Source organism: Melitaea cinxia, chromosome 10, assembly GCF_905220565.1.
Source record: "Melitaea cinxia chromosome 10, ilMelCinx1.1, whole genome shotgun sequence".
NCBI classification, from domain to species: Eukaryota; Metazoa; Arthropoda; class Insecta; order Lepidoptera; family Nymphalidae; genus Melitaea; species Melitaea cinxia.
Genome location: NC_059403.1, coordinates 15448258 through 15468711, shown reverse-complemented (window position 1 = coordinate 15468711; position 20454 = coordinate 15448258). Strand labels below are relative to the sequence as shown.

General features: G+C 33.7%; 1 protein-coding gene across 1 annotated transcript in view; it reads right to left on the bottom strand.

Annotated features, from left to right (window-relative positions):
• LOC123657475 (guanylate cyclase 32E-like) overlaps positions 1 to 20454 on the bottom strand; it is a 102971-nt gene that overhangs the window by 18666 nt on the left and 63851 nt on the right. The window contains exons 10-13 of the mRNA XM_045593018.1: positions 16246 to 16398; positions 11174 to 11311; positions 9335 to 9589; positions 8808 to 8945 (exon numbers count right to left, since the gene is read on the bottom strand). Coding sequence (XP_045448974.1) covers positions 8808 to 8945; positions 9335 to 9589; positions 11174 to 11311; positions 16246 to 16398 — 684 coding nt within the window. The remainder of the gene's footprint in view (positions 1 to 8807; positions 8946 to 9334; positions 9590 to 11173; positions 11312 to 16245; positions 16399 to 20454) is intronic.

Below are 20454 nucleotides of genomic sequence, written 5' to 3'. Positions count from 1 at the left end.
AAAACATATTTAATGTTACTACAAATGTTATAATAAAACTTATACAAAAATTTAAAATTAAGTGTTGTTACCGTGCTAATGGTTTTAGGAATGGAAGAATTTGTAAATAATTTCATTGATTATGCCCTTTTTGAAAATTTATAGATCGAAACATACAACCTTAAATATTTAAGTTAGGCTTAAATTGGTTTTTTTTTTTATTTTTGTTTGTAATATAAAATGTTTTAAGGTCTGAAATAAACGCTTCACACTCAACGAGAGGAAAGGCAGTTATAATTTAAGTAATACCATTCTACCATACCATCTTGTATAACGCTAGAGAATGGTAGGCAGAGACATTAAGCAAGCCGGAATCTTTAATTCAATTACGTTTATTAATCTGATGTAGACAATAAGTAAATACAATACTTATTAATAATGGTTTTAAAAAAATTTGTACAACTAATTCGACAAAGAAGCGTACGGCTCACCTGATGGTAAGCGATTACCGTAGCGTATAGACGCCTGAAACACCAATAGCGTCGCAAGCGCGTTATTGACCCTACCCCAGATCCCAGAAGATCTCAGGAGCTCTGGTCACCTTACTCACTACATAAACACAACACTGCTTTTTGAAATCACTATTGTTTAGCTGTGAACTTCTGTAAGGTCGACGTTACTTCCCCAGTCGGACTACTCCAGATTTTAAGCAGTATACTTCCTGTTTTGGGTGGCTTTTTTTCGTGGGAAAAATCCATCATGGATACCCTTCAGCACGGGGGCGCCAGAGTGTTATGTCAGACTCCTACTGACTAAAAAACCACCACGTGTGAGTAGTCGTCCGACTGGGTGGGGCGAGATGGGGCCGCGCTAGCATTCGACACCTCGCCCGGCGGTTTGGGTGGCCTATCTCAGCTTTATTGCAAAGTAAAAATTCAATTCTTCGCACATTAACCACGCCTTCATATATTTATAAAACTTTATATATTAAAACTCACATATACACATATAGGTATCTCTAATATATTTTGTTAATGTAACGTCTTTTTGTAATGTGTTTGTTTAAATTACAGATATCGTAACTCTACCTTTGTGTTTGACTGGACTTTAGTAATAAGCTAAAAGGTTCCGTATACACTTTATAAAGGAATAATAACTGGCCAATTACGTCACTGCCCCCAGGTAAACACCAAGTTGCTTCTAAGTTTGAGTACACTTTGACATAACTCTATTATATATTACATCCCTGACTCCTAATATCATTACATAGTATAAAACAAAGTCGTATCCCGCTGTGTTTATGCTTAGATCTTTAAAACTGCGCAACGGATTTTGATGCGGTTTTCTTTAGTAAACAGAGTGATTCCAGGGGAAGATTTATATAATACATGCATAATATAATAAAGTAAGTTAACACTGATAGTTTTTGCAACCGCGCGAAGCCGGGGTGGGTCACTAGTCATATAGAAAATTCTCGTGTCACAATGTTAGTTAAAATACTCCTCCGAAACGGGTGGACAGGTTTTTATGAAATTTTGTGTGCATATAGGGTAGGTCTGAGAATCGGCCAACGTCTATTGTTCATACCCCTAAGTTATAAGAGAGGGGATTGAGGGAGTTAGTAACATATACCCATAGATGAAGTAAAAAAAAGTAGATAATGCGCGGCCTTTGTTGTTAGTGAAGCCACAAAACTCGGCTCCTTCAAGTAAACACACGCGATCACGCACACATATGCATCAAACTACGCTCATTTTCGTTAGTATCTCACGAGGCCTCGTACAGTAACTTTGCCTCTAAAATGCCGTTCTTTTGTAATTAAATGGTGCAAAAACAATACCAAAGTGAACAAAAAGTCTGAAGAAATATCGTTTCACACGTAAATACATACAAAACTTTATATTTTTTGTTATTCCAAAATAATATTGAGGTTATTCGGAACTTATAATTTCTATGCTCCGAAATGACGTACCGAGGGAGTGTTACCAGTAATTTTTATTTCCATTAGCCCAAAATGCGGGTAAGTAAATTGTAGGCAATCATAGAAAAATAATTAAGTAGAAAGTGGACATCATTATTGTGTTTTTTTTTATCGTGTGATTTTATGTTTTACCTAAATTGAAGTCAATATGAATTTTTAACTCGTTTTTGTCTGCTTAAATTTGTGAATTAACTACTCATATTTTACTACTAAATATCATGATTTTAGGTTTCCAACGAATATTTTAATAGGAGATAGATAGAATAGGTAGCTGCTGTGCGACTGAGCTAAAATGAACTACAACGACAGCCATCCTCATCTAGTGTGGTTTGTTCAAACCATTTTGATAAAGCTGACATGTACGGTACAAAACGTGGACTTCGCAGAGTACCATCACGTATATACTACTACTTACTACTAGGTATTTTAATGTTGAATTTTTTGTTCTAGGACCTACCGGATGAGTCTTAAATTAGTCGTTAACCAAGATTCAATCTTTGATACACCTAGAAAACATAAACTAAGAGAAAAGTTAAAAAAACAGGAACTTTATTTAAAAAAAATGTAAAAAAATTAAATCATTACAGCAAAGAGTTAGACGTCTTTAAAACAGGAACTTGCCCTTCAGAGGAATCATCAATTACTTAAAAACGCAATTTTCATTGACACAGATTTATATAATTCATTAAATCAAAACATGGCTGCAATAGATTTATTTAACAATTTGAAGCAAAAAAGGAGTAAATATATTTAAAACTATAAACAGATTTTTATTTTCGCATACCCATTTTACCTATATTAAATTAATTGTATTTAATCCCATTTAATAAAATTTTCAGGGACTTTTTTTAAAAAGTGTCAACACTTCACTCACTCACACATATTTAAAAAAGTGGCTTCACTTTTTTGTTCTAAGTGCGTTATCTATTCTTTTTACTTGATCTATGCATATACCTATGGTTGAGAGGTCAGCTAGTAATATTATAAATGTGAATGTAAGTAGGTTTGTTACGTTTTCGCGCGAGAACTGCTTAACCGATCATCATAAAACTTTGTATATATATTCTTGTAGGTATTAGAAGTATTATAGGATACTTTTTATTAAAAAAAAATACAATGCGAGCTAAGCCGCGGGGTACTATATAATACTATTAAGCCTGGTTTTCCTGTTGCCGATAACAGCTACTCTACGTATATTAATATTCACATTCAATTTTTCAAATTTAATATTACTCTGATTTCTGAAGATGTATAAAACATTTTATATTTAGATATCGAAAGAGACATATTGCGTATCTGAATATATTTTCTAGTTTAGAAAATCATTTGACATTTATTTGTGTACCTTTCATAAAATAATAATACAGAACTGGTACAAGTTTGTGCCGATATCTTTACAATGTAATAAAGAGAAAATAATGTATAACATGCCATCAATAAATTATTAGAGTCAATTCAGTTTCTGATTCTGTTCAAAATACTTCTATACGATGTATATTTGTGAACAGAAACGCTAAAACATTTTTATCGTTAATTATTTTAGATAATTGTTTACTTGTTCACGTCAATTTAGCTCAATATTCAAATTAGTGTCAACAAATTCTAATTCAATTTCCTTTTATATGAGACGTAAATAGCAAACTAGATAATAATTTTCGATTTAAGCTTATTTCAAATTAATAGTATTTTTTATATATATATAATTAATATACATCCACGGGCTTTTGAAACCCATGTCCTTTTTTATTTACAAAACATGATATTTTTTAATCAAGGTAGGCGTTATTCAGCAACATCATTGTTTAAGTTAGACTAATTTAATGTTTCCAACAGAGACGTGAGTGCACCGCCCGGTTCTTATTCTAACGTATGATACATTTTTTTTAAGTGATAGTATTTAAAAAACCCACATCATAATTGTGTTTGCTAGCAAACGAAAAAAACCGACTTCAATTACATCGGCAAGTAAAACAACGTAATAAGCCGAAAAAAAAATAACGAACGCACTAGTCACCACTACAATTTTCATAGAGGACACTCGATTTCTCTGGGATGCCATCATCAGATCCTGGTTTCCTTATCATAGTACTACCCTTGGGATATCTCCTTTGCAACAAAAAAAGAATTATTCAAATCGGTTCATAAACGATGAACTTATCCGTGAACATACAAAAATATATATATACGGTCGAATTGAAAAACCCCCTCCTTTTTTTCGCGCTATCGTTTTATTTCACAGAAAGAATGACCTCTTGTCAAATATTTTGGTTTGGTATCGAATCGTAAGAACTTACAAAACGCCTAACTTACTTTAAAGCCTTTGGACGAGTTACAAGCGCTTTATAGGAAACACGTCTTACTCGCCATCACCCCGTCGTCATCCGTCCCAACACAGCCCAACCTTCTACACACGCATTTATTTGTCAAACTAATACAAAATGTAACATTAATTCCATTGAACATGAATATCGCACTCTAATTGCATTATCAAATCGAATCCTGCAAATGTAAATGTATTGCATTATTACAATGCCACGAAATGGTCTTTAATATTATTAACTAGCTGACCCGGCGAACTTCGTATCGCCTAACACAAACTTTATCGTATGGTATTAAAGTTCAAATTGACTTTTAAGTATTATCACAAATCTTTTGTATGGGAGTATAGAAAAGTGTTGTTTTTAGACTTTTTCAGGAAATTTAAAATTTTTTTTTTTAGAATTTTTCTCTCCGTAAGAACCATCCTCGTACTTCAAGGAATATTTTAAAAAAAGAATTAGCGAAATCGGTCCAACCGTTCTCGAGTTTTGCGCTTAGCAACACATTCAGCGACTCATTAAACGGTTTTATTTAGCTCACCCCGTTTGTTTTATTTTTTATTCTTGGGTCAAATTTAGTAATTCAAATTTCACCCTCTTCCTGTCAACCTATTAATCTGAAATTTTGTATACACTTTGGATTTTGGTGACAATACAATTATGTTTATTCATTATCATTATAAATCCAAGATGGCGGCCGCTACAAAATGGCGGATAACGTATGTTTTATCAATCCCATCAATATGGGTATCAAATGAAAGGGCTCAACAAGCAGAATACAATATACTATAAAAAATTAAAATCCAAGATGGCGGCCTCTACAAAATGGCGGATAACTTAGGTTTTATCAATCCCATCAACATGGGTATCAAATGAAAGGTCTCAACAAGTAGAATACAATTTACTATGCAAAATTGAAATCTAAGCTGGCCGCCGCTACCAAATGTCTGATAACAATTTTTTATCAATCCCACCAATATGGGTATCAAATAAAAGGGCTTGACAAGAAGAATACAGTGCACTATACAACCTCAATATTTAAGATGGGCCTTGCAATAATGAAGCACTAAATGAATTAAACAGAATGCGAAATAAAAACTAAAAACTAGAAAATAAAAATAGGTAAAAAAACTTTTTAAGTTAAACGGTTTTATGTTAAACATACATTGCAATGTTTAAGATAAAAGTACTAAAAACCAAAAAATAATAAAATAGATACAGTCGTGGGAATTATAAACATATGCATAGACTAGACTAAAATAAAACCGTGGGGCACGTCAATTGTCTACAAATTATCGACTTAATGTGCGATAGAAGAATCGTTTAATTCGTCGTTAAAATAGGCAGTTGGCCCGCAGACGGTGAGGAAATTACTTACTATTTTCTTGCTCATGGAAATTCCAATAGTTATACACTCCATGTAAATAAAATAGATGTTTCAACTAGTTTATCGTTGGACATTCACACTGCTGGCTGGCGAGGAATCGTTTCACTGCTCGTAGTTGGTCTTTAATCGACAAAACATATGATAAAAGTACTACTCGCTCACCACTATGAAACCCTAAAACTCGCTTATAATCGAGCTTGCTAGCTTGTTTCCACATTCTAGCCCTACTTATCACACGTCCATCGTTGTCGGTTGAACAACTGCCTAATTATAGTGTAACATTACAAAACAAACATTTTAATCAACGATTGTAGACAATTGACGTGCCCCACGGTTTTATTTTAGTCTAGTCTATGCATATGTTTATAATTCCCACGACTGTATCTATTTTATTATTTTTTGGTTTTTAGTACTTTTATCTTAAACATTGCAATGTATGTTTAACATAAAACCGTTTAACTTAAAAAGTTTTTTTACCTATTTTTATTTTTATATTATAGATATATTATGTTTCACGTGTATTAGAAGAATACAGCGTAATGTTATATAAATTTAAATGCGTTACATTACAATACAATATAAATTAGTTTATTTTACATGTGACATTTGGACGTGTTCAAATGTTTCGTAACTAGATTTCGTCTCAACTGTTCCAAAACTCGTATTGTGTTCTGGAATAATTTCATGTGATTCAGGACTACACGATCATTGTGTGAATACTTTTGTGTGGTTTAGACTTAGCTGACTCCGTGTAATTAACGTGATACGTATTTTGCGTAAATTTCAAATGAATATAAAGAAAATTATATCAAGGTGTTTTATATTTTTCGTATTATCTGTGTATTATTTTATTATCTGTTTCGTAATATGACTATGGCGTCTAAAAGAAATAGATGTAAATATTTTGCGGCGGCTCTGATTAAGCTTTGTTTCTCGTTATCCTATTCAATCATTATTTTTTACAATAGTAGTTCATTAACGAAATTTATAATGTTTATTTTTTGCAACATGAAAACATTATGTTTATTTCTATACATCATCATCATTTCAGCCTATCACAGTCCACTGCTGGACATAGGCCTCCATAAGTTCACGCCAAAAATGGTGTGAACTCCTGTATGTTACCCATAGTCACCAAGCTGGGCAGGCGGGTTGGTGACCGCAGGGCTGGCTTTGTCGCATCGAAGACGCTACTGCTCGTCTACGGCCTGTGTATATCATTGCCAGTAGTTGGATGGTTATCCCGCCATCGGTCGGCTTTTTAAGTTTCAGGGTGGTAGTGGAACTGTGTTATCCCTTAGTCGCCTCTTACGACACCCACGGGAATAGAGGGGGTGGCTATATTCTTCATTGTCGTAACCACACAGCAAATATATATATATCATACAGTGAAGGAGAAAGACAAAAACAAAGAGAAGGGAGAGATAGAAACTCTACACAATATTTCGAATGTTATAAAAAAGAACAAATACTGCATACGAAGTAAGATTAGTCGAAAAGATTCGACCTTTACCTGACTATAAATACATAACCTTTTATTTGTACGTTAGTACGAATACATATAACTCTTTATTGCCAAAACAAAGCAATATTTAGTTAACCACTCGATTTAAGTGTAGTGTGAAAACCTGATTCTTGAAAAAGGTTAAATGTTAAGTAAGTATCACTTTACAAAGAGAAATAGAGCACTAAATATTAGTAATTCATTATAAATTATCGGAAAAGGTTACATTGCATATGTAAATTACGTGTCGATATACTTCAGTAGACGTAATTCAACTACGGCATTGATTTATATAGATATGTAAAAAGTGATATTTTTATATGTAAAGGGAACATCAAAATGGGGGGGTCCAATGAATACTCACCAAATCTCATTTAAACCGAGGGAGGATAATCAAAAATGTCACATCAACTTCAAAAAATATGAAATTTTACAGATATTAAAACAGCTGTTTGCTGTGTGGCTGCGACATTAAAAAATATAGCCACCAGCTCTCTTCCCGCGGGTGTCGTCGTCGTCGGTGGCGTCTAAAGGATAACACAGCTCCACTACCACCTTGGAACTTATAAAGCCGGCCGATGGCGGGATAACCATCGAACTGCTGGCTTTGAAATACACAGGCCGAAGACGGGCAGCAGTGTCTTCGGTGCGACAAAGCCAGCCCTGAGGTCAACAACGTCTGCCCAGCGTGACTATGGGCAACATACATGAATTCGCGCCATTTTTTGGACCCGAACTGGTGGAGGACTGTGTCTAGCAGTGGACTGCGATAGGCTGTAATGATGATGATATATTACAAAAAATGAAATTTTTTGACGACGCGTTGGCGCTGGCGATCGCGGGTTCGATTCCCGCTCACAACAGACATTTGTATCGGCCATATAGATGTTTGTCGTGGTCTGGGCGATGTGCTTGTGTATTGTGTGTTTCGGATCCCCCGACACAGGAGAAAATCCTACTCGGGGCCGTTGAATGTGAAGCGTTTATTTAAAAAAAAAATTAAAAATATTTTGACTGTTCATTTTCCCGCTAAAATATTTATATCTCATAGCTATTAAAATCATTTAGTTTTGGCTTTGAATTTAATTAATTTAAATAAATTAACTATAGTATACTGCAGTGTTTCCCAAAGTGGGCGATAACGTGTCTTGTGGGCGCTGCAGTACTAAAGGGGGGTAAGAGACTTAGAAAAATAAATATTGCTCAAAGAGGGCACTATAAAACAATTTATTCTCTTAGTGGATTCTTCTCTTAGCAGACTAGATAAAATACTTTTTTTGGAATCTTTTGTATTTTTTATTAAATAAGAATTATCAAATTCTGTATACCCACTGAAGAGTTATGCGGTATATATAATACAACGTTGGTCAACGAAAAAATAGTCAAGTAAATACGCTTTATTAGATGTAACTCAAAAAGTACTTGTCAGATCTCGATTAAATTTAAATGGGATCACACGACACGCACCACCTTTTGATTAAAAACAAGCATAGAAATCGGTAAACCCAGTAAAAAGTTTGAGTTAACATACCTATGTTAAAAAAAAATACAATTGAATTGAGAACCTCTTCCTTTTTTCAGAAATGGGATAATAAAAAGGAATCATACGTTACAGTTTAAGAAATTGACTTAACTCACCTGTTTTAACTCTTTCTTGACCGCTCGTGTCACGTCGATATTTTTCTTTTTAAGCCTTTTCACGGCAACGATATTACCGCGGTAAGTTGCTATAGTTGTATGAGCTCGCTTTGTGTCAACCTCCTGCGGTACCGAGTTCTAGAAACCAAGAAATTTATGATCAGTTTATTTATTCAGCCTGTAACGTCCCACTTCTGTGCAAATGACCACTCCGTGTAGATTGTAGCCTTGTTAGCTTGATTATTTATAAAATCGAAAACATACCTAGGTTACTTTAATGTAAATATCTGACTATTAGGCAAAGACTTTAACTTAAATTAGCGACAAATTAATTGAAAACAAGTGAAGATAATATAATTATTATTGTACTATCGTTTTATTTTTATCCTCTCTATACAACTAAACTCGTGTTACAAAACATAGATATGAAACCCTGTTCAATTTTAGGGTCCATTCGTCCACAGATCAAATCTTATAAAATGTTACATTTATCATTAAAACAACAATCTATTGTAGATCCTACAAACCTTATTAAAAGTCGTTATAAATGTCAAATCTTTAGCCTCTATCCTCCAGATTACAGATGCTAGCTTCTGTTCGTATCTGTAATGGCGGACTAAGAGTGTAGCAGCAAGGATTGCGGCAGCGGCGACAGCGATCGCCGCTGACAGTACTACGGGGTCGTGGGGCAGCGAACACTTCCTTCCATCAAATCCACAAGTCGGTTCTGCAACAGGTGGCTTCCCTCCTATCCAAGCTATCTTTGAACCACCCACCAGTTCCTAAAGAGTAAAAGTAATTTTGATATCTAACTGATTTTTCTATATCAGTAGGATTTCAAACGAATTTACGGTCCAGTTCACGATAAGAGCCTTTATCCAAAACCTGCAAAGTGCTTTCTGTAGGCCCTACACCCGACTCTGTCCAGAGGATATGAGCTACTTACTCAACACTGGAATACAACCGCAACACGAGAGCAGTATTATTTGGCTTCTATAAGATTGGCATTCTTCCCCAGTAGCCATTCATTGAAATGCCATTGAAATAACTGGCATAAATGATGCAGTTCAAAAGTTGGTTTCGTGGAAAAGAAGTAACCCGTATTAGAAGTAACTACCTTGCTACCGATTAGATTTCCTTATTTTTATTCCAAATATCACACCATTTTTACACCATCCACTAGTCAATAAAATACTTAACATCCTAAAATGCGATAAAAAAATCAAAGAAATCCCATTAGCACATTATTATCCTCAAAGCTTTCAGAATCTTCGGATTACGATTAACTAGACGGAACGTGTTTTACTGACAGAAATGTGTATTTATTATATTGAAACAAGGTTTAAACCCCTCAAACAGTTATATAAGTCTATATCTACAAATACATTTATAATGGGTTGATAGTCGATTAGGCAGCTTTGTTCATGCGGGTCTTAGCAGTCACAGATTCTTCATTTAATACCATCAAGGTGCAGTTATGACACAAATCGTGATTCGAATTGTATTATTTAATATTTGCGAGTATTTTGTCGGAACGATTATTTATTAAAAAGATTCGTGATCGGCGTTACGATTTGATTCGGTCCTAATGGTTAGTTCCTAATAATTATGTATAAAATGATATAAAAAATGATAATATGGTATTTTTGCTCTTAATTTTTGCGCGCTATTGTAATTGTAATTTCGGTCACATATTTGGCCATTGCTCTTGATTGATATTTGTTTAGGTCTAACAGATGTTTATCGTAATTTGGCGTAGGTGGTGTTTGTGTGTTTCAGGGTTTTACTTAAATTTAAAAATTACTTTACTCATCAGCTTTAAAATCACTTTTGTATCGTTATTTTACAAAATAAAATTATATTTGCTTTTATAAATTAATTATAGTTATGTGAGGCTACCGCCTATTCAGAATGTAAATTCTGAAAAGATTCAGCTAGAATCTTCACAGTTACTATTTTAATTATGTACATACTATTCATATAAAATTTAAAAATAACAGCTCTTTATTGATTCTGTTGTATTGTCACAGAAGTTGGATAATTTATTCAGAAATCTACGTGATCCATAATTTGTAAAAAACTGTGTGTTTCGGAAGAAATTCAGTGATATTTTAGCCAATTCGTAGTAAAATTCCGCGGTTTATAAATAATTTCCAATCTTTTTCTTGTATGCAAAAATGGCTTTTTCAACAGTCATACATTACAGGCTGACAAAGTTTTATGATCAACCAACATATCAGAAATCAGCTCTACTTATGTGCTGGCTTCTCCCATAAAAAATATGGAAAAATCCAAAATTAAGACATTCAGTTATTACCATTGTTTAAATAAACATATTAATTTTATTTGGTTATCTTTTTACTTACAGGTAATAAGTCAGTGGAGTTCGCGTAGTGAAAAGCAGCAACTGGTTGAGCGCTCCAACCACTTGGAGCGTTAGGATCTTGCACTACTCCTATTACTGAGAAATTGCCCTCAGCATCTCCAGCACTATCCATATACACCTGGGTAAGGACAAAGCTTTAATGAGAATTGCATATATTTAGTTTAAGTATACTCTCGTACCTTTAACTGAGATAACACCAGGGAATTTCTTGCTCAAAATATGGACCAACCCGAAAGGACTGGTGGGGGGGTTACAGAAGATCACAGATAAATAATACTGTTTTTTAAGCAGTGTTGTCCTCCTGTTGGTGAGTAAGGTGACTAGAGCTCCTGGTGGGATTGGGGTTAAGGTCGTAAACGCGCTTGCGTTGCTTTTTGTGTTGCAGACATCTATAAGCTACGGTAATCGCTTACCATCAGGTGAGCCGTGCGCTTGTTCGCCGACCTAGTGACATACAAAAAAAAACCTATGGTTTATCTCGAATAAATTATTACTTAGCCATAAGTCCACTCATCGTACTATACTATCTGAATAAATTTTAAAACTATATTTAATTTATATTATGTAGTTTTCGCATATAAAAAGAATAAACAAATAAAATCGAGTAAAATGGCTAGAGTTGTTATATTTTTAACCGACTTCAAAAAAGGACGAGGTTACTCAATTCGACCGTATATATGTTTTTTTTATGTATGTTTGTGGATAACTCCGTCGTTTATAGACCGATTTCGATAATTCTTTTTTTTGTTGAAAAGGAGATATCCCTAGTTTGGTACCATGATAAGGAAACCAGGATCTGATGATGAAATCTCAGAGAAATCGAAGGAAACTCTCGATAATCCGCATATCTTTTTACTGGGTGTACCGATTTTGATGATTTTAATTTAATTGAAAGCCGATGTTTATCATGTGATCATATTTAAATTTTATTGAGATCTGATTACAACTTTTGGAGTAATCTTTGATAATGCGTATTTACTTGAGATTTTTTTTGTCTACCTACGTTGTATTACTTGTCAATTTAATTGAAGTCGGTTTTTCTTCGTTTGCCTGCAAACACAATTATTATGTTATATTATAGCATATAGGCTTGTTTTAATTCAGGTTTTTTAAATACAAAGTGTATTCGCAAATTGACTCGAAAATATGACGTTTCAAAACTCAAACAAAACTGTACAATTAATAAATTACTTCTTATATTGAAAGGTAACACAATTCTTTTGTATGTCAAAGGCACAATAATATTACTAACAAATAATATATGTATCTCAAATAATTTAGTCTAATCCCAATGGTATACAGAATAAGTATATTCTATACTTCAAAAAGCAACAGACAAATGTATATATAGGAAAAAGAGGTTAGACTGGTTAATAACAATGTAGGGTTACACAAAATAGTTATTAGTTAACGGGGGGGAGACGAACTTCTTAGCATTCGATGGATTAACCGTGCGGGTACCGGGTCCATCGTAAGGCAGAGGGAGAAACTCAGAGCAGTTCTTAGGACTTGCGACCTAGGTGTAGGTTTAAGGAGCCCCCCTTTGAGATGCGCATCAACGCTCACCTTCACTTCTCAAGTTACCCACCCCGCCTAGCCAAATTATAGATCGTAATATAATATCTAAAAATTAATTCATCTGCACGAATTAACTATCGAAAGAGTTTAGGTTAAGCTACTAGCAGGATACAACAAGTGCACCGTGCTCTCACCGTGCTTGGCCAAGACTGCATCGATCGTTTTATACACGTCAGAAGACTCGAGTAATATAGAATGAGTGAGGGTAGGTGACAATCGAACGATGTACTAAGTGGCGTGATCGGTGCATCTGTTGTTTATAATTTCCTTGCCAATTACCTACGACAGCGCAGATACCGACATATATTAAACAAAAATATTAATCGAGAAAATTTGATAACAAATACAATTTTAATAATATAAACTTGCAAAAAGTATTAAAAGTCTATTAATATCGGATTTGACCTTAATAATGAAACGTCAATCAGAACAAGAAAGTAAATCTTTGGAATAATATTAACGTCTTAGTGCTAGGGTCTTATTGCACTTCTAATATTTAACAATGACAACCGTTATGGTGTAGTTGTGCATATAGTTGCCTAAAGACCGGCGGTTGTGGGAGTTCGATTCCCGATCAGTATACATATTTGTATTTGTATTAATATTTGTTTCTGGTCTGTATGTATGTCCTTGTACGATCCCATCGTGCCTCGAAGAGCACGTAAAGCCTTCGATCCCGATCCTTCCTCTTGTTAGATAAATTATCCGCTAATCCACAAAAGAGCAGCGTGGTATATGGAGAAATAGGCCTTTTCTAAGCTGTGAAACCTTATAAGATTCATCGTTCATCAATCCAGGTAATTTATAAGATGTTATTCTCTTTCTTTAAGGAAAGTTTTTATGAAGCTATTACTCCATTATCATGATATCATGTGTCAATAAACATTTTATTACGTCATTATGGCGCGATTGTAACAGTAGAATGGTGACCCAGATAGCATAGGAAATAACAAGCTTAGATTTTCAGTGGGCACGTGCAGCTAACTATGTGTACATTTCATAGAATTGGCGTCCATTCAACTTGGGAAAGCCAAACTTGTCCGTATTACATAATGTACCTACGCTCAACATTTTAGCAGTAATTAATGGCATATTATAATAAATAGCATGATTATATACTTCAAATTATTGCTCGACGGGACAAAAAAGTTGTACAAAACACTGATCATACTACCAATCGAACAATAACAAAACCGACGTAAGTAAACTACTATCAATTGAGTTTAATCGGGTTATTAGTTTGTCTTCCCCGGCAATAATTTGAAGTGTATAATCATATTATGAACTAGCTGTGTCCGCGACTTTCTCCGCGTGGAATTAAAAAACAATTATTGTTCAGTTCGCAGAGTTACAAAATAAATAAATATCTAAAATAAAATTAGCCTAAGTTACTCCTTCGTGCCTCGGAGAGCACGTAAAGTCGTCGGTCCCGGTTGTTATCATGTTCACCTGATAGCGATCGTTACTTATAGTAGGGAATATATCCGCCAACCCGCATTAAAGCAGCGTGGTGGATTAAGCTCTGATCCTTCTTCTACGTGGGGAAAGAGGCCTTTGCCCAGTAGTTGGATATTACAGGCTAAAGCGTAAGGTACTCCTTATTACATTAGCTATCTGCCAGTGAAAGTCCCGTCAAAATCGGTTCAGCCGTTTCAGAGATTAGCCGGAACAAACAGACAGGCAGACAGACAGACCGACAGACAAAAATTGTAAAAAAAAGTCGAAGGACCGATTGAACGTCCTCCGGCCCGTTGGACCGACGATCTAAGTAAGATTGCCGGTGTGGGCTGGATGAGGGTTGCGGAAAACCGGGATGTCTGGTGCGAACTTGGGGAGGCCAATGTTCAGCAGTGGACTGCTGTAGGTCGGGCCGGGATGGGAACCCGGTTCTGCTAGACATGGCGTCGTCGGGATTGTTCAGAGGTGAGCCGGACAGTCCCCATGGAGAAGAAGTCTGGTCTTTTCGCCGAGGTTAGCCTGTAGCTCGAGGGATCCTGTTGCCTGCAGATCCGGGACCCTCCTATTAAAGCAGCTGAAGGCTCCTGCAGGGGTTTGGGTCGGTAGTGCACCCCCAAGTGCTGAAGCCGACATACGGTCTAGGAATGCCTACCCGGGCATCCTGGATATCACCCGTAAATAAGTTACCTTGCGATAACAAAAAAAAACGATTGCGGAAAACTGGAATGTCTGGCGCGAACTTGGGAGACCTATGTCCAGCAGTGGACTGCAATAGGCTAAACTGGTGATGATGATGATGAACGTACATACATCAGTCATTTATAATTTCAGTTTTACCAAGAGAGAGCTTGCATAATAGTTCTAGTGAATAATAATCTAAAGTTTAAGTTAATGAGACGATAGTGCTGAATAGGAATTTCATATCATAATTGCTAACTCTTGATCAACTGTATGTGTAACTGAAATGTAAACTTAAGTATTCCGCATCTTAATCAACTCAATTATATATTTGGTTTTTAGTTTAATTATCATTACATAATTAAAATTATATAGAACAAGCCGATTCGATTAAAAAACACCCAGTTTTTTTTAATATATTGTGTTAAAAACACCTTAATACGCTATTGATAAATTTTCACATTTTACCAAAACTCAATTATTATGTATCAAAAACCTTCCTCTTGATTCTGTTCTGACTTTTTGTCAGTCAAATATATAAGTCTGTTGAATCATTCAAGGCAAGGTATCATATTTAATACCATAAATAAGCTTCTATGAATAAAGATTTATATTTTTATTTAGATTAGAGAATAGATTATATAGTACACAGATTATAAATAGATTCCGAAGAGTGAGAGTACATACAACCAATCAAACAGTTTTCTGACCTATATTATGTTCATACAGATAAGGTAATAAAAAAATAAAAAAATATTAAGGAAATAAAAAAATATTGAATCCATTTATAAAATCTATTTCAAAACTCAGTCTAAATTTAACATTGTATCTCTACATATTTGATATTATATTCAATACATATTATGTCGTAAGCAGACAAAAAGGAACATCCAGCTGTGCTGTTATACAAAAGGCAATTTCCTGTACGCGGCGATGAGCGTGTAACAGTTCAACAAGTTCAAGAGATCGACAATGTTTTAAGAGGTATTTACGAGACAGAATTTATCAAACCAAAATATAACAATTTATACGGAAAACGCACTTTAGAAATTATAGTTCTAAACTTAAATAACCAATTACCTTCATCCTTGCTAAAAGAAATAAATAAATATAATATTATTAATATTATAAGGTTATTAAATATTTTTGAAGGTTACAAAAATATTTAATAACCATATTGTATAATACAATATTCTTTAAACCTAAATCTATATACTTGTAATTACTTGTAAATACTTATAAACTTTATTGCACTCAAAAAATAGATATAAAACATAAAATAATAGAAAGGTTTAAATAAATATCACAGAAAAAAGTCATATAGTCATAGATACTCACGTCAAATCCCTGAATCGATCTATACGTTGTAGGTCTCAGCAACTTCATTAGAGTAGCGCCATCTGTCGGCGGGAGGCCGTTACGCATAGCTGCAGACGCCGCACGCGCCCATAGGATCACAGCGTCGTAGAGATGTGCTGCTTCTATCGGTACCTTTATAAATAAATAAATATTATGTATTCATTTGTAAACTATTTTGTACTTTTACTAATATTATAAGGACTAGCATCCCGCCCCGGCTCCGCACGGGTATTTAACAAAGATTACAAAATTATTTTTTCCCAATTTTTTTTTTTTTAATATAGCTTGTGTCACCCGCGGATTGTGTAGCTACTCAAAAGTGAAAGAATTTTTCAAATCGGTTCAGTAGTTTCGGAGCATATTCAATGCAAACAAACAAAGAATCAAATCTCTCCTCTTTATAAAATTAGTATAGATTAAAGATTTGAGTTTTTTGTTTGTTTGTAATGACAAACTAAACAAACCACTGAACCTATTTTTATATTAATCTTTCACGTTAGAATATTACGACATTACTGTGAGACATAAGAACTTTTTTCACTCATGTTACAAAAAAGGTTCACAGTTCACAAAGGTCACATTTACATAAAAAAATTGTAGGACAAAAAAATAGCATTCGAAATTTAGATCACAATGCTCATTACTCGAAAATTTGAATGAGCGTAGCTCAGGACCTTCCGTGAGCTGCATATCAAATATATGTCACGAAGTTTATTTTCAGCGGGAATAAACTGGACATTTAATAATACAAACAAGAGACTATATTATACAAACAATAGAGTATATATAAAAAAAATAAAGAAAAAAGATATGTTATTTATTTATTTATTTATTTATAGTTTATTGTACACCACAACTACATTTTAAATAATAAACACATTTAAAAAAAATATTTACAGACTGTGAAGTACAATGGGCGGACTTATGGCTATTTAGCCATTTCTTCCAGACAACCCAATCAAAGGAGGGATAAATTTAACACATTTATATGATGATATATGTGGACATCACAAATAAATGAATAATTTAAGTGTATATAATTTAATCGTTTCGTACTCTTTGACTTATATTTAAAAATAAACAAATGATAATAAAAAAAATTGTACATTATGTATAAAATAAAACACCTTGACCACAATTGGAAATGAAAAGATACAGCTAAATAACAGACTGCCTTAATTCAAAATAGTAGGACGTTATCTTGAGTATTTTGTAAAGTTTTCTTAAACGTTACTTGATACTACGACTGCTTACTTGACAATACATTCTTAATTGAATACAAAAAAAAAATTAGACAAAAAAAATCCAAGATTCCTTCTTCAGCAGTAGGTCATGTATTATAGAAGCTAATATCCTGCATTTAGTACTAACTAGTCATTATTATTTATCAGTGTATGTAGAAAAATAAAGTAAAAATAGCTACATCATGAACATGTGTATAAAAAGTATCATTTTAAATTTTATATTTAAAACCATTAAATATTTCTTCCAATCATTAGGTAGAAATTGTGGATACTTGTATAAATTGGCAAACGTTTTCTTACTATAGTATAAAATGTTAAAAAAAGCTACTTCACTGTATGTCAATGATTTAACTAAAAAAAGTATGGAAGAATTTATCGCTGTCACTATTTAATGTTTGGGAACAACGGGTACAACCTAACATCAAATGATATAATAACAAGCATCTTACGGTCACATTTGTACGGTCTGCTCGATGTTAAGAATTGCCTATCTCTGTCTGAAACACTATCAGCATCACAAGCGCGTTGCCGACTTAATCCTTATTTTAAGACTAACGCACCCTAAGAATCCCCGGCAGTCACAGGACTGTCGATTTGTAGTTCTAATGAAAAATCGCCTGTGGTATTATTATGCATGCATGTTTAACAGAATGCATGGGCATTTTGAGCCCGTGGATGTTAATTTTTAAATATAAAAAAATAATCCCCGGCTGCCTTATTTAGTTGCAGCCTTATTCAACTGTGTTATCTTGTTTAAGATTGACGTACTTTCCTAGCAGCGCTACTACGGATTTTAAGAGAAATATTTTATGCTACTTATAGCTGAAATTGAAGTTCATTTAACTACAAAAAATAAATGCAAATATACACAATACGACACATACTAGATAGTCTAATACAAATATTTGGTATAAGTCACAGATAACACTTGACTCTCATAAGAAAACTCTTTCTTCAATAATCGCTGCAACAATTATTCGTCAAATATTTAAACGCACAATTATTACAAAATACAAAATAAAAAATAACGACGTTTATAATCTGACCTACGTATATTACAACTAAGGGTCCTATTAAGCTTGTTAGCTAGCTTTGATGATCCTATAAAACCTGGCACGTTTGTTAGGGCCCAGTTTCCTTTTTAACAAACTCTATTTATTTCCTTCGAGAACGTTGCGATCTTGATATTGATAAACTTTTTTTAGCAACGCTTGAAACCTGTTTTGTTATATTTATTACAGTTCTTACGAAGAGTATTATGCTTAAATTATTGTAAATTAAAATAAGTCATTTCACTAAAGGCTTTCACGGGCTTTTTAAATTCATTAAACAAATATGTATTTCTTGTAGCAAAATTTATAAAAAAATATTTCATAATTATAATAATAACTATGTAAATATTACACACAGATGCAAGGCGAGATTCTAACACACAACCCTCAGAGAAAAGAATGAGAAAAAATTACAAAAAAAAAACCATTTTATATTATTTAAACAACGCCGACTCACATCTTCAAATAGTTTTTTGGCTTATTTTTATTTACAAAAATTAATAGCAAATTATTTTTTAGTCATAAATTTTGAGTACGTTCTCTTCAGGTGAAATAAAATTATATTTATTAATTACTTAATTAGTAAACGTCGCTTTTGTGTTTGTAATTAAGTTAAAATATAATAAAGGTCGGAGAAAAAGTCTTTTCGTATTTTCTAGTAAAAAGTTGCAAGAAAATGTTAATGGTTGTATTGTTTGTAACTGATTAGTTTTGATACCATGAAAAGGTGACATTTTAAAAATGAAATTAAAAAATACCACTTTTCATTTATTTTTCTATCCGTCGAAATGAGTGAATCCACTGAAGAAATTCGGTACATTTTAAAGTTTTAATTTAAAAAGCGAAAACTGCGACTCAAGTGTCTGTAAGAGTAGAACAAAATTAATTTGAGTGTCTACAGTCAGGAAATTTTAATGTCAAAGATGTATTTGTTCTGGACGCCCAATTACGGATAAACGTGACGACATTTCACTTGACATCTCTTGCGAGTTCCTGGAGCTTTTTAGGGAGACTCTTCACTAGTGTCACCCAGGAAATCCGCTATTATTTTGTGCCATTGACGAGGTAAATTTAGACGCGCATTTTTGAACCTGTAAATTCTCGCGTATTAGAGCGAGTCCCAACATTTTAATTTTGTCTTTTACGACGTGTATCATTATTATAGACCCGATGTATTATTTTTTATTTATTTATTTATTCTTAATGTACACCAAAGTACAGACACATATAAAGAAAGATACAATACAAAATGTACAAAGGCGATCTTATCGCTAAATAGCGATTTATTCCAGATAACCTATATTCGCGTCTATCCCAAGTATATTCAACATTGCATAAAAAATCGCCAGTGGCCATTGTTTTCAATTTTTGTTCACGTTGTAATTAGCCTTGAGTTCGCCAGCTATATCTACACAGCTCTTGATGTAATTGTAAAATTAGTTATTTCGGGTTTCTGTTTATAGCCAGTGGTATTATCAGTCGGCATCATGGTGTAAGCTTGACATCAAAAGAACAACTTTACTTTTCTTCGGAATGTATGAGATTAGAGATCTTTTTGATGACCAAAGGTTGAAGAGCTTGGATTTTTTCCACGTGCGATGATGAATTGAGGTAGAATTAGCTTCTTAATCTTGCGAAAAGACGAGTCAGTATCAGACCATGCTAGCAATTCTAGATAGTTTTAGAACTGCTGGTCTGAAGTTAAACTATTGTAAAAATAAACGCACACCGTTTAGTAATAAATATTTTATGTAGTAAAAATGGCATAAGCAACTAAGAGACCGTGGGTGTTTTTATATACATGTATAAAAAATGAATAAAAAAAAACGTTCGAACCAGTTTTAAAATTGTCTCGGGTCAATATGACCCAGCGTAATTGTCGCCGGGTTAAC